The following is a 16262-nucleotide window of genomic DNA, read 5'->3' as shown; positions in this document are numbered from 1 at the left end:
CTCCACATTCTGTCTACTCCCCATTCTTGCTTCAAAGTTTCGGATTGAAGATTATTCAGAATTTTTTCACTGCTATTTTAGTAAGATGACTTCAAACATCACCACCTTTTGGACAAATTTTTCCTAAGATTTAAGATTATTTAATGTCATTTCCTGTACACAACTGTAAGGAAAACAAAATAATGGTTACCCTGGATCTGATGCAGCAAAAAAAGCACAGAAGATAAAGAAGATAACAATGACAATAAAAACACACAATAAATATAATTACATAAGATAGCTTTGGACTTGGGTTGAATATATGTCCATAAAGTGATGTTAAGCTGTACATAAGGAGACTGATGAGAAATAATAAAGTAGTATTGGAGGTGTTCATTGGCTAACATATTTGGGGAAAATATGTTAACTCATTATTTTAATCAGTGATATCTAATTGTAGATTATCCAAGAAGTAATATCCTCTGCACTTAATTTGTTAAACTCCACAGATAGAAGCCTAGCCTACCCAAACTTTCCTCCTAAGACATTCCAGTTACTAGTGTGGTAAACCTTCTCCAAAATGCTGTCAGTGCTCTCGTCCTTCCTAAAATAAAATAGACTTGTACATTACATTTTACTCCAGATGTGGTTATACCTTTGCTTTGTAGCATAAGTTCCCTACTTTTATATTACTTTTTTCAGTGATAATTGTAAGAACTTTCTATATTACTTAGGATTCTTGCATACTCCACAATGCAGAGGGACACCCAGTCCCTTTGTCAAGCTCAGCACCATTCAGATAATGTGCTTTTTAGTTTTCCTGTGAAAAGAAATCATTTCCAATTTTTCTGTATTATATACTAATTGCCATATTGAGAGCTGAAGATATAGGGGCGGAATTGGGCCATTTGGCATATCAGGTCTGCTCTGCCATTTCATCATGGCTGATTTCCCCTTTGTCCCAATTTCCTGCCTTCTCCCTGTATCCCCTCATGCCCTGACTAATCAAGAATCGATCAACCTCTACCTTAAATATACCCAATGACTTGGCTATCACACCCACCTGTGGCAACGAACTCCACAGATTCACCACTCTCTGGCTTAAAAATACTCCCAACCTCCATTCTAAATGAATGTCCCTCCATTCTGAGATTGTGTCCTCTGGTCATGGACTCCCCCAGCATAGGAAATATTCCACATCCACTCTGTTGAGGCCTTTCAACATTTGATAGGTTTCAATGAGATTCCCTCTCATTCTTCTGAATTCCAGTGAGTAAAGGCTCAGAGCCATCAAATACTCTTTATATGATAAGTCTTTCAATTATGGAATCATTTTTATGAACCTCCTTTGAAACTTTTCCAATGACAGCACATTCTTAGATAAAGAGCTGAAAACTGCTCACGATACTCCAAGTGAGGCCTCACTGGTGCTGTATAAAGCCTCAATGTTTCATCCTTTTGTATCCTAGACCTCTTGAAATGAATGGTAACATTGCATTTGCCTTCCTCACCACTGACTCAACTTGCAAATTACTTTTAGGGAATCCTGCACAAGAACTTCTAAGTCCTTCTGCACCTCAGATATTTGAAATTTTTCTCCATTTAGAAAATAATCTACACTTTCATTCCTTCTACCAAAGTGCATAACCATACACTTCCTGATACTGTATTCCATCTGCCATGACTTTCTCCTAATCTAAGCCCTTATGTAGCCTCTGCTTGCTCAACACATCTTTCCATCCACCTATCTTGATATCATCAGTAAACATGACAGAGGTATGAAAGGTGAGGAGTCATTGGTGCCAATATGTACCAAGACTTCTGGCTGCTCACCCTCCGCCTTTAGAATGCCATGGGCCCCATCTGAGTCATCCCTGGCTCTGGGGGTCTCTATTGCATCCACAGAATCTTGTCTCTATTCCTCAAATATGCCATCTCCTATCAGTACTGCAGTCCTCTTCACCTCTCTTCTGAACAGTGCCAGACTCAGTTGCTGCTGCTCCCTCTGGTAGGTTGTCCCCCTCAACAGTATTCAAAATAGAATACTTATTATAGGGGAGAGCGGCCACAAGGATACTCAGCACTGGTTGGCCGTTTCTCTTAATTCTCTTGACAGTCACCCAGTTACCTGCCTCCTGCAACCTAGGGGTGACTACCTTCAGTAGTTCCTATCTGTCACCTCCTCAGAACTCCTGTATGATCCAAGCATCATGAAGCTGCTGCTCCATTTCTTTAACATGTTCTCTGTGGAACTGCAACTCAGTGCACCTGTTGCAGATGTAGTTACCTGGGAGGCTGGAGGTCTCCCAGAATTCCCACGTCTCACACAAAAACAAATCACAGCCCCTGGAGCCATTCTCACTACATTAACAGTGCCCTGACAGACAAAGAATGAAGAAGAAGAAATTTATTTCGCCCAAGCCTGGTGAGCCAAAGCCACTCCAATACTGGCCCACTCATGCAATGGCCACTCCAACAGTGGCTGTTCCACCTGCCCCGCCTTATTTTTATTTGCTGTTTCTAATGAATCCCAGGGTGCAGTTCAACTCTGCAAATTGCCACGAAGAACTGATTTTTAATCTTCGGCTGAGGACCTAAGTGAAATCGCCACTTTTCATGCTCCTGTTCACTGATTGGTTCCAGTTTAGCTCTGAAAAGTACCGCGAAGCGCTGCCTTTTATATAAAAAAAAATCTTCAAGCGCAGATCTAAGTGAAGTTGTTGCTTCTCATGCTCCTGTTCATTGATTGGGTGCAGTCCAACTCCGCAAACTGCCGCGAAGCGCTGCCTGTTTAAATCTTCAACTGCCAACCTAAGTGAAATTGCCACTTCTCGTCCTCCATTTCACTGGGCACTGTCCAACTCTGAAACTTGCTGCAAAGCGCTGCTTTTTTAAAAATCTTAAGTGAAATTGCCATTTCTTCTCATTCTCCCATTCACTGATTGGACACCAGATATCTTGGATACTCTGTAGCCTCCTTGCGTCTATTTTGCAGTATGCGTTTCTGTCTGTTTGCGCTATCAGCAAACAGCAATCCCTTTATTGCCTTCATCCAAGTCATTTATATAAACTTTAAAATTGAGTCTGTGGCACTGGACCCTTGACCAAACTAATGAAGTCTTCCCCAAATTTAAGAATTTTTGGGAAATTGAAATCAATACATTAATCCTCTCATCAGTTACTACTTTTAAGACCCTCTGATCAAGTCTATTTATGACTCAAAGACTTGTCAGTCTGCAGCTCCTTCAAGTATTCATGACAACTTCTGTGGTGTTTGTAATTTCCCGAGTTCTAACTTCCCTTCCAGTTCCCAATTTTCTGCCTTTTCGGGGACTCTACTTGTATCCTTTATATTGAAGACTAATGTACAAATAAATACCTTCCCAATGCTTCTTTGTTTTACATTATTCATTTTACATATTTTCTTTGTTAGATCAATAATTATTTGCGTTTATTTCAGGGTCTGTGGAAGGTTTTTTAAATCTATAAACATTATAATATTTTCTATAATAACTATTCAGTATTTGAGCTTCCCTTTACAGAAATGTAACATTGAACTAACTTTATTTTCCTTAGGCTGCTCAAAGAGATGGGCTGGCAGGAAGAAAGTGAAAATGATGAAACATGTGCTCCGATAACAGAGGATGAGATGAGGGAATTCCAGGCCATTAGTGAACAGGTAATGACGTCTGTTCAACTCCAGCCAGAATCTGATCTATTCTCCAGCTCCCTTACCAGAATCAGTTTTATTATCACTGCCATTTACCGTGAAATTAATTGCTTTGTTGCAGCAGTACACTGCGAGACAAAAAATTGGTGTAAGTGACAAAAGATAATCGATGCGAAAGAGGAAACTGGCAGAGGTGAAGAAGCTGTTGCAGAAACATTGGGTGTGGGTCTTCAAGCCCCACCATAAGGGTTATAATGAGAATAGGGTATAGCTTTTGAGGCAGTACCTTTTTGAAGTTGTCCTTGATGGTGGTGAGAGTTGTGCGTGTGATTCAGCTGGCTGAGTCTGAAACACTGCAGCCTTGTTCAGTCTTGCACATTTTCCATTTCCCCCTCAGTCTTTTAACCAGCCATTCTGCTTTTAATGTACCTTGCCAGTTATTAATCAGAATGTGTTTGTTTTAATTTTTTCACCTATCATATCTTGCACCGAAGAGGTGCATTGTTTTGTAAGGATGCACAGGTTTCAGTTGTAAAATTTGTCACAATTGGATGCCTTAATTTTGACAAACATCGGTCTTTTCCTTGTAGCTCTGTCCTCCCATCATGTTACCACCTGTAGTAGCCATAACTGCCACCAAATCCTTCCCTGGTGTAATGCTGATTATTAGCTGATGTAATGGTCCTTGTGTTTGCGAAAGAGGCACTCTTATTTCAACCCTGCAAATTCTTCTCTTATTTTCATTGTTGCCTAGGGGATGGAAATTATGGAAAAACTATTTTCTTGTCAAGAAACTGCTCAATCTCCAATATTTTTCAACAATGAAAATCTGCATAGTTAATTTAAATAAATAATATTGAACAAATCTGTATTTGACGCACAATTTTAGTTTTCTAGTTGTGAATAATGGTGGACAATTCGCAGCTAAGTGGAGGAGTTGGCTTCAAGAAGGAGCAAATATTAACAAATATATATTGCAAATATTAGCAATAGCATGTGATGCCAAGGTTGAGGCTGAAGGTTTCAAAACCTTTTTCAGTCAGAGGTGCTGAATAGATACTATATTTCCGTTTTCTCCACCATCACGGAAGCCAGTTTTTAGCCAGTTTGGTTCATTCCACATGATTTCAGGAAACAGCTGAGAGCATTGGATGCAGCAAGGTCTATGGGACCAGATACCCTCGCTGTAGGAGGAAAGGTATGTAGTCTAGAATGAACCTTTGGTCAAAGCTATTCTAATACAGTTATACCAGCATGTTCAGCACACCACCACTGTAGAAAATTGACTGGTTATTTCCTGGCTCTGGAAATCAGGACGTCCAATTTAAATATGAGTCTATTGGTTCACATTCAATTATCATAAAATTGATGAAGGTCTTGATGATAGCACTCTCAAGTGGCACTGACCTAACACTGACTAGCTTACCAATGCCCAGTTCGGACTTTGCCAGATTTCACCACAGCCTTGGTTGAAGCATCCGCTGAAAGATTGTATTTCATAACTGAGAGTGACTGCTTGTGCCATTAAGTCAACATTTGGCCAAGTGTTTCATCAAGGTGCCTTGTTAAATCTCTCGTCAAAGGGCAACAGTGGGTGTCTAGGTCAGTAGAAGATGGTTGTATTTGCTGGAGATCAATGGTTCCAGCTACAGCACATCACTACAGGCAGTGTCTGGGACCAATCTCTTTTGTTTGGTAAATGGAGTAGGATCTATTAAACAAATGCCTTGGTTCCGATTGAATTCTCTCAGAATATTAAGCAACAAACCCAAGCTTCTATGGCTTAATTACTTTTGACTGCTTCATCAGTGATCTTCCTTCCCTCATTAGATCAGAAATAGAGATATTTTGCCATATTATATACAGAAAACAATTGCCTTTGCAGCTGTTCAGAAAATGAAGCAGTTCATGCGTACATGTAGCCAGAACCTTAACTTTTTGTCCTGAATTGTAATTAGTAAGTAGTGACTATCTTAATCAAGACAGAGAGAGAATTTAATTTCCAAGTCTCCTTCTCCTAATATTCAGAGTGTTACCGTTGATCAGAAATTCCATTGGACCAGTCGCAAGGTGGCTTAGGGCCAGCTCAGGTGGCAGTCACAGCTTTCAGGATGCCTGATAGTCTTTCCACCACCTACAAAGCTTAAGGAAGGACCATAATGAAATATTCTCTGCTTCCTTGCCAAATCACCCTAAAGACTAATTCCCTCCTCCATCATTGGCACATCTGCACCAATGTTGCATCTATAAAATCCACTGTGGCTACCTTTTTTTTTCCAATTCTGACCTTTCAGGTGTGCATTCTCTTCCAACAAACTGAAAAGCTAGCAGCTACACACACAGAGCTGAGCTGCATTGTTGCTGTTGGTTCAAATCCTTGAATCTCCTATGCAGCTGCATTGTGGGAGTTGCCTTCTCTAGTAACTCACCAATACCATCATAATAAATAATGGGAAATGAATTCTGGCTTTGCTTCCTCAAAAATAATATCTTTTGCTACAGTGTTGTTGGAGTGTTAGAACCGTAACAGCTATGTTCTAGAATTTTGTGTGGTCTGGGCTATTTTGGTATATGTTTCAGAATTCAATAATTGACTATTTTCTGGAATTTCTATTTCAAGTCAACCCAAGACTAAATGCTTCATGTCTCAAAGATATTCAGAGTAATACCCAAATGATTTCCTACTGGGAATTCAGTATAGGTGGGTTTTGCTTTTGTCAATCTTGCACTTTGCATTTTAATTTTTAATGCCATTTTATTCTCTTTTAGCTCCAGAAGAATGGCCTTCGCAAAAATGGTCTTCTGAAAAATGGTTTGATTTGCAACTTCACGTGGAAGAGCACTTACAAGCCTACTGTTAATGATGACACAGAGACGAGCAGCAGTGATACATCTGATGATGATGTGTGAGAGGTTAAAGAGAGACGTAAAAATGATTTGGGTATAATTATTATCATTGTGGTAAACTGCCAAAAATAACTGCATTAAAAGCAGTACAATACCCCACCAGAAGAAATTTGAGGGGGCTTCTTTGTTCAAGAATGGACATTGTTGGACTTGGCCTATTTTGAACTTTGCTTAATGCTTTGTAATGGCCTTTTGTAGTAATGAGGATTTCAGTTGGATTTAGCATTGATCTGCTTCATCACTGCTGATCACAGGATACATTACTACAATGTGAAAGAAAGTTATTGATCATGGGATAATTCACAGATCTAATAAACCGAATTGAAGTTAAAATTGTGTATTGTTCCATGGAGCTTTTGGCTTAAAGTTGTTCCATTTGTTGAGAAGCAGCAAATTGGAAAAACCAGTATCCTGCTTGCTGATTCATATTCATTACCAAAACTGGACTGTGAAAGTCCACTGTCTACAGAAAAACGGGTGATCTAGCATGTTGGTCAAAAGTGGATGCAGTAAACTCGTTGTTGCCTAAACCTAATGAGTGCTCTTGTACTGTTCCAATTCTTTCTCAAAGTTAACTGCTTTTCTAACCATTTGTAGTTTTTAATCGTACTTCAATTTGTAGAAAGAAGAATTCTGAGATCAAGAGCTTTATCTGTGCAACACAAAGCCTTGATATTCAGGGTGGACTGTACAAAGCAAACTATTGAAAATTGACTAGATTATTTTGATAAATTAGTTATTTACAAATCTTACCAAAAGGTTATGATCACAGTTGCTGGATCTATTCACTAAATGGAATAAAAACTGGATTTACAGCAAGTCTTTTGCTGGTCTGACTTTGTGCCAGGACTATTTTAGGAGTTGGTGCTCCTGCAATTTATTGATGATCTGCCACATGGGGCAGCTTCAAATTTCCAGTAAGGCAAGTTGGGACCTTCAGGATGTTTAATCTCCAGTTCAAAATTTGAGTACATACTCTAGATTGATCCTGCAGCGCTGTACAAAAAGAGCATTATGTTGCTAGGATTGTTGTCTTTTAGATGATGCATTGAATTTAGTTTGTTCTGGTGACAAAGATGCATTAGGGATTCGGTGCCAGTATTAAAAAGGCAGAGAATACTTCCAGAAGTCTTGCTGAAATTACTCTCTCAGCACTTCACAACAAAAAAACATAATTATTCACTTTTTGCTGTCTGCTTTTTTTTTGTAGTCAGCTGTTACTGTTTTACTAATTCTGTTGTGTTCAAAATGTTTTAATTATACGGAAGTTAGGCATGTGTTAAATTTTTATTGAATTATTACAATTTGAGTAGCATTGATTTCTTCAATGGTTTCAAAGAACCAAGCAGTGTATTGTTTGGCAGTAAAATAAAATTGTGTACTTTAATACACAGCCATGCAAATTGCTGGACAGGTACATTTATTAGGATTCTTAACTCAACAGACTAAATTATAATAGATCTTGGCATTGTTCTTTTGGGTTTTAATCTTTATACATTGAAAATAATATCATGATCATTGACTTTATCAAGATTTACAAGCCAAATTCTATTATTGCATGCTCAAATGGTATTTTTTTTAAGCAGAAGTCCAGCTCTACGAAATCCATGTGTGATGTTGATAATTCTGGAATTGGAGTCTGGAATTTTCACTGGAATTTTCACAGGAATTCTTTTGCTCATTTGCAATGATTTAGCCAGTAGGATCATAGAAATGCTTGAAACATTGTTTAAATTATACATGTTTTTCCATCGGTAGTTAGCTTAGTGTCTGTGGGAAAAACTATCTGATTTGCCAAGCATTCCCAACATTCTCCTTTTGCTCTTTGATTTCAGAACTGCATTGTATAGCTATTATGTACAGTGCCTTGTAAAAGTATTCGGCCCTTAAATCTTTGTTCACATAAATGAGTATTACAACCAGGGATTTCGATCAATTTAACTCAGAATTTTTATTTGTGAATCACATGCTTCTTTTCTCACAGTAGAACCCCCAAAAAACAAGGAAGGCTGTAAGGTATAAAGAACTAAAATTCAAAACCTGAAATGTCAGCTGATTAAACGTAGTCATAGCTCCACAGTTCTTAGTTGAACCACCTCACATCTATTCTAGCCAGTCGTCTTTTTCGATACGTCTCTTATTTGCTTTGCACACTGTAGTGGAGCAAGATGTATCTATTCCTTTTTGCAAAATTGCTCCAGCTGTGCCAGGTTAGTTGGGAAACAGTGATGGCAGCAATCTAAGACCACAATACCTTAAGACAAAGGACCATAATTAGGCCATTTGGCCCATTGAGTGATCTCCACCATTTCATCATACATGGCTTATTCATTTTTACTCTTAGCCCCAAACTCCTGCCTTCTCCCCATATCTCTTCATGCCCTGACCAATCAAGAATCTGCCTTAAATGTGCTTACAGACTTGGCCTCCACAGCTGCCTGTGGCAAAGAATTCCACAGATTTGCCACTCTATAGCTAAACAAATTCCTCCTCATCTCCATTCTGAAAGGACACAGCTTATTTTGAGGCTGTGTCTTCTGGTCTTAGACTCTCCCACCATAGAAAACATCCTCTCCATATCCACTCTATCAAGGCCTTTCACTATTGGATAGGTTTCAATGAGGTCACTTGTCATTCTTCTGAATTCCAGTGAATACAGAATCAGAGCCGTCAAACACTCTTCATGTGAAAAATCATTCAATATTGGAATAATTTTCGTGAACCTCCTTTGAACCATCTCTAGCTTCAGCACATCCTTTCGAAGAAAAACTGCCCAAAACTGCTCACGATACTGCAAGTGAGTTCTCACCAGAGCCTTATGAAGCCTCAGTGTTACATCCTTGTTTTTATACTCTTGTCCTCTTGAAATGAATGCAAGCATCTCATTTGCCTTTGTCACTGCAGACTCAACCTGCAAATTAACCTTTAGGGAATCCTACACTGGACTCCCATGTTCCTTTGCTCCTCAGTTTCTTGTATTTTCTCTCCATTTAGAAAATTGTCAACCCTTTTATTTCTTCTACCAAAGTGCATGACCACACACTTCCCAACACTGTATTCCATCTGCCACTTCTTTGCCATTTCTCCTAATCCATCTAAGTTCTTCCGTAGCCTCTCTACTTCTTCAAAACTAACTGCCTCTCCACCTGTCTTCATATCGTCTGCAAACTTTGCAACAAAGCCATCAATTCCATCATCCAAATCATTAACATATAACATAAAAATATTCTGTCCTGACACAGATCCCAGTGGAACACCACTAGTCACTGGCATCCAACCAGAAAAGGCTCCCTTTATTCCCACTCTTTTCCTCCTGCTATTCAGCCACGGCTTTAGCCATGCTAGTATCTTCCTTGTAATACTATGGGCTCATAACTTGTGAAGCAGCCTCATGTGTGGCATCTTGTCAAAGACCTGAAAATCCAAATAGACATCAACTGATCCTGCTTTGTCTATTTTGTTTGTTATTTTGCTAAAGAATTCCAACAGATTTGTCAGGCAATATTTCTCCTTGAGGAAACTATGCTGACTGCAGCCTATTTTGTTATGTGCCTCCAAGTATCCCAAAATGGCACCCTTAACAACAGACTCCAACAGCTTTTCAACCACTAAGATCAGACTAGCTAGCCTATAAATTCCTTTCTTCTGCTTCTGTCCATTCTTGAAGCACGGAATGACATTTGCAATTTTCCAGTGCTCTTGGAGCCATTCCAGGATCCAGTGATTTTTGAAAAATCATTACTAATGCCTCCACTATCTCTTCAACCATTTTTTTCAGAACTCTGGGGTGTACATCATCTGCTCCAGGTGACTTACCTACCTTCAGACCTTTAGGTTTCCCAAGAATCTTCTCTCTAGTAATGGCAACTTCATACACTTCATGACCCCTGGAACTTCCACCATACTGCTGGTGTCTTCCACAGTAAAGACTGATGCAAAATACTTATTCAGTTTGCCCACCAGTTCCTTGTCTCCCATTACTATCTCTGCAGCATCGTTTTCCAGCAGTCCAATATTTACTTTCTCCTCTCTTTTACACTTTATCTATCCAAAGAAACTTTTGGTATCCTCTCTAATATTATTGAAATCTAGCCAGAGATGTTAAAACTGATTAAGATCAGGACTCTGACAGGCCACTGGAGACCATCAGTTTTTTTCATTAGAAACCACCCATGGTTGCTCTGGCAGTGTGCTTTGGGTTGTTGTCCTGCTGAAAGATCAACTTCCTCCCCAGTTTAAGCTTTTTGGCAGAAGCTAGCAGTTTTTTTTTAAATCCAGCGTTTCTCTGTATTTAGCAGCATTCATCTTCCCATCATTCCTGACCAGATTTTCAGTCTCTACTGCTTTACACTGGATGATGCTACCTCCACCATACTCTACCGTAAGGATGGGGTTACTGGCTGTTGCGCAATATTAGATTTACGCCACACATACTGCTTATTGTTGGAGCCAAAAAGTTTCACTTTAGTCTCATCCGACCACAAGACCTCCTTCCACATCTTTGCAGTATCTTCTGGCCGAGCGAGGCCTCCATCGGTCGGAGTTGACTATGGATGTTGCGTCTTAGCAGTCCAGCTGTTGCCAATGTAGAAAGCTCCCCCTCTCCATGCATCTAATGAACCCAAAGGGACAGGCAGAGATGGATATCAGTTTGGTATCAGCAGAGTTGCAGGAATTGCCTCTTGGCACTGAACTCAATGTAGGACTGCCTTAAAGACTCCAGCTCTGGATTTTTCCCTGTGGGATTACTCATGAAGTCTTCCCCACAAGTAGGTGTACAGTAGCTGCAAGGCAGCTGAGGTTTGAAATCTGAGTTTTCCTACTCCTAGATGAGCTGCTAATGATGGCTGATGAGACCCATCTGCCAGAGAAGGCTAGTTTTAAGGCACCAATAACTTGCCTTTGCCCCTTCTCCTGTCAGTAGAAATGATTCTGTTGGGCTTAGTAGCTAAGCAACATTTGAAGGACAGGAGCTGGACTTGGTCGTTAGATGCTACTTGAGTCACACGTCATTGGAGCATTTAATAGGTAGTGGGAGCTTGTCTCCATCACCACCCCTGGCTATAACAACCTTAAAGAACCATCTTCTAAGTGATGTTTTACAAGGTCTTTATGGGCAAGGGTATGCTTTTTTTAAAGCCAGAGCTTTGTCCTTGCCATTCTTCCATAAATAACATTTTTGTACAAAGCCTTGGAGATTGTAGAGCCATGAACTTAATCTCCAATTGCAGCCACTGACTTCTGCAGCTCACTTGGTGACAGTCTCAATAGCCTTTCTTACAAGTGCCATTCTCTGACAACGAAGTCTAGTGGGACTGGCTAACCTTGGCAATATGGCTATGATTTCATATTTCTTCCACTTTCATGATTGACTGCTCTGAGTTTCAAGGTATGTTCATTGCCTTTGCAATGGTCTTGCACCTTACCCAGATTTGAGCTTCTGTATTATCATTTTCCTGACTTGTCTTGACAGTTCTTTTGTCTTCGTTTTGGTTTGGTCTGTTGAAAATCCACCATACTGTTCTTACAAAGAAAGGGAATATTTTTTTCTTATCAATTCATTAAAAAGAGGTGATCCTCCAAATTTCTACATCAACAAGTTGGGTGAGTAAATTGCATCTGAAGAAAGTTCACGTAATTACAAGGGGGAGGGGAAAGTACTTTTTCAGCCTTACAATTTAAAAAAAAATTTTTAGTAAATTATTGACAGGTTTTGTAATTTTTCTTTTGATTGGACATGATGTGTGTTTTGTGATTAGCTCAAAAATCCTACTTCAATATATTTTAAATTTAGAAAATGAGAGAGTGAAATGAGGGTTGAATACTTTTTCGAGGCACCATATGCTTTGGTTGTTTTCTCTCTCTTACAGACCTAACTAATCTATAAAGCTGGATGGTTTTATAAGCATTGAGGTTATCAATTTTTTAAAAAAATTTTCAGCTCTCATTTCTTGATGCACATGCCGATGATATGGCATTATGTTCTAGAAAACAAGAGACTATTTTCTGGAAAGAAGCCCACACAACTTGGGCAACTCACACAAAATGCTGGAGGAACTCAGCAGTCCAGGTGGTATCTATGGAATAAAGTACAGTTGCTGTTTCAGGCCGAAACATCAAATATACTTTTTCCATAGATGCTGCCTGGCCTGCTGAGTTGCTCCAGCATTTTGTGTGTGTTGCTCTAATTTCCAGCTTCTGCAGATTTTCTTTCTTTGTGCACAGTAACTTGGGGGTTTGCCTGTAACTTTTTCCTCTTTCCCAGTTGGATCTTTGACTTGAAATGTTAACTGTTCCCTTGTTCACAAATCTCTCTAACTTGCTGAGAGCTTCCAGCATTTTCTCACTATTCATTAACTTTTCTAAAATCTGTATTTTTAAAAAAAAATCTCAGGTATATCCCTCAGAATACGGGAGATAAAACTTTTGATTTTGTAGACAGTTGTTGCCTCATCAATGGTTTGTACAGTTACTGCAACCCCTCTCCCCCTCCCTTGCAATATCAAACAGCAGACAAGGAGTGGCTCAAACCAACCGTGCAAAATACCTTGAGCTATTGTTTGTTCTGTTAACTTGCACTATCATTGCCTCTCGTGCTTTATTTTCCCAATTATCAGCTTCCTAGACAATTCTTTCTCACCTTGGATCAGTATATTCCTACCTCGATTATAGCTCAATTATGGTACAGGTTGGAACCCAGGTATAGGAAATCTGTGAGTGAGGTGTAATTAGACATTCCATTTTAAGTGTGGCCTATGTACTGTTAGTTCAGTTAGACACTATGACACTTTGTAATGCTATTTGGAATGAGGCAAAGGTAAACTTATATCGAATTGCAGAAAATCTTACAGGGCTATGAGTGATATTGTAGATGTAATAAAACTGGAATAAATGTATTCCCCATAATATATCCTATTGAGAGAAACAATTTGTGCGTGAAATGATCAAACTATTGAAGAAACTGGAAACACAGACCTAGCCCTTTGCAAAATATAAGGTACAATCAGTCTTCAAATATACTAAGTAAATTTGAAGACTTTTAAACTACTTTTGTAGCATTAAACCTTGTATATGGTCAGAGGATTTTGACGATAGGTGTTAAGTATTAAATATATTGTGGAATGGAAGCTCTTCCTTAGCATCCATAGCAACAAGGAACCTAATCTGTTCCCAGGATTGCATGATGCACAATTCTCTTCCAGAAGTAAATTGATTTTATTGCTTCTGTGAGCAACATTACATGACAAAGACAGATAAAGCTTTGCAATATTTTGCTGCTCTGGTCACTTTTCTTTATGTGGGATTTAAAATTCAAAGCTGAATCAAGGGTTACAGCCAGGATTAATTTGAGCAACTGCAGACCATTCGGTGAGATTACTTTAGTGCTATGAGAATTTCAGGATTTCTTTCTCTGTCTCTCTCTCTCGCTCTTAAAATAAAAATCTTCCATTGCTCTTTACAAGTTATTCATGTTAGTTTGAAGAAATGAGGTTCTGTTCCATCATGCATCATGTTTATATTATATGTTGCAGCCTGTTATTAACATACACGTATGACTGAGTTTGGGATTTTCTAATGGCTCGTTCAGGAAAGTGGTATTAGAAGATGCTCTTATATTGCTATTGGTTAGTTTCCATTACAGATTGCTGGTAAATTTCATTGCATAATCACAACTTTAAATAATCTTTCATCTTGAGATCATAATACATTGCATTGATTAGGTGCAAGTTACTACATATTTTAGTTAATTTTCGATCATAATTGTAATTAGTACTACATGTTGGACTTCAAAATGTTTGACAACATTTTAAACTTGTACTTGTGTGCTTATGATTCTCATGCGTGAAAAAATCTTTTACAAATTTATACAAGCATTATCTAAGGAGCCTCCTTGTACTCAGAAAACTGGCTGGTCATCTCCCCACACCAATGCTTTACCCACTTGTCTTCACTCTGATTATTTATACAAGTATAAACCAAAGCCCTGCATACCAGAATCATTGCAACACCTAGGTTCAGATATTAGCAAACACCAGCACTTCATTACAAAGTTACATTTTCCCATTTCAAAGAAAAGAATCCTCATATCAGAGTTGGACTAATTTAAATAATTATTTAGTTGTGAATTAAGGTTTACAGAGAACAACACAGTATGGGCCCTTTAGCCAACAATATTGTGACAATCTACTCCACAATCAATGTAACACTTTACTCCTGCATCAACAATAACGCTCTATTTCACTTTCATCCATCTTAATGATAATGCGCTGTAGGAAGTTCAGCAAATGTATGTAGAATATGTTGATAATGACCTTTTCTGTTCATTCAGTCTGTTTGATAGCTGGTTGACTCCCGAAGTCCATTGCCATAAACAAGGCTTCTCATTCAGATTTGATAGAACACTGGGCAATGAGAATTTGATTCCCAATACAACAAAATAAACACCTTTGATACCAAAATATTGCATGAGAATGATTTCTTAGACATGGAAAATGATGACATTTTCAGGACAAAGCTAGTTATTTCAACAGGCATTACTGTCAATTGCAACAAAAACAAACCTGAAGGAACTCAACAGGTTGAGCAAGAATTGATGACTTTTCTCATTTATTTTATCATTGAATCAGTAATATAGTGATATCAAGATCCTCAAGCAATTTAGGATAACTTTTATTGTTTGACAATAAAATCTTAAACTATATTTGTTTTTATTAAAGTCTGAAACTATACTACATGTCAGTGTTATCAATGGAACATCTACCAACAGTGCAGTATATGAAAGGTGGTTCTGGTGGAGTGTTGGATGCTTGTCTCCCATTGTGGTCTAATATAATATTTTTGCTGATCATATTGGACAGTGAAGAACTGGACCTTTTTAATCTTCAACTGTCAGGCTTTGTAAATGACTTAGCCAGTCCAATGGATACGTGGAGGGTAAGCAGCACCTGTTGCTGGGGATGTTGGCCGGGGGGAGGGTGTTTACTTTGATTTGCTCATCCAGATGACTTTAGAAAATTCTTTGAGACACTAGGGCTATTTTTCAGTGCTTGGAGATCTGTTGTGGGTACTCCCAAGTGCCAGAAGCATATTGGAGGGGAAGGTGCACCATGCTACTAGGTCAACTATGAGCTTTGTCTTGATCTTCAAATGCCCCATCTTCAATCAAATAAGATGTGCTGCCTGTTTGAAAAAATGCTACCATGATGCATGGTTAGTGCTGAGATGACTGGGTCAATTAAGCTTGTATTCAGTTGTGTGATTTGTGCAATTTGCCACTGCTGAAGGACAAAATGCTTGATTTTTTTTGGGATGATCATTAATAGCATGTGACAGATGTAGTCAGCTTGGTTCATGGCAGTAATTTACTTAATTTTCAGTAGAACACTATAATAATCATCAGTAAACAGGTAATATTGCTGCTGATGAAAAATTGTTCAACTAGCAACCATCTGAAACTCCTCTGGTACTTGAACTTAGGTCCACATTAACAATTATTTTTTAATTGCCATGCAGTAGAATCTCAAACAATATGTGCCCAGATTGCATATATGACAATTCTGGATAAAAATGAGGTACATTTTCAGAACAATTACTCTTGTATTCTACATTCCTTTCCCTGATCCCTTTTACAGCCTCCTTTTCACACAGCTTGGTGGTGATCATCTGGATTGAGTTGACAGAGGTGATGGCTGGGGCAGATACAGTT

The 16262-nt window shown here is 38.7% G+C and overlaps 1 protein-coding gene across 1 annotated transcript in view; it reads left to right on the top strand.

Annotated features, from left to right (window-relative positions):
* Nucleotides 1–7398, top strand: part of LOC132404835 (vasculin-like) — a 62785-nt gene extending 55387 nt beyond the window's left edge. Inside the window, exons 11-12 of the mRNA XM_059989372.1 lie at nucleotides 3556–3658; nucleotides 6419–7398. Of these exons, the coding sequence (XP_059845355.1) occupies nucleotides 3556–3658; nucleotides 6419–6559 (244 nt within the window). The 3' untranslated portion in view covers nucleotides 6560–7398. The remainder of the gene's footprint in view (nucleotides 1–3555; nucleotides 3659–6418) is intronic.
* Nucleotides 7399–16262: the final 8864 nt, after the last annotated feature.

The sequence above is a fragment of the Hypanus sabinus genome, chromosome 14 (genome assembly GCF_030144855.1).
Source record: "Hypanus sabinus isolate sHypSab1 chromosome 14, sHypSab1.hap1, whole genome shotgun sequence".
Lineage (NCBI taxonomy): Eukaryota > Metazoa > Chordata > Chondrichthyes > Myliobatiformes > Dasyatidae > Hypanus > Hypanus sabinus.
The sequence above is the reverse complement of the archived record's forward strand: the minus strand, read 5'-3'. Positions and strand labels throughout refer to the sequence as shown.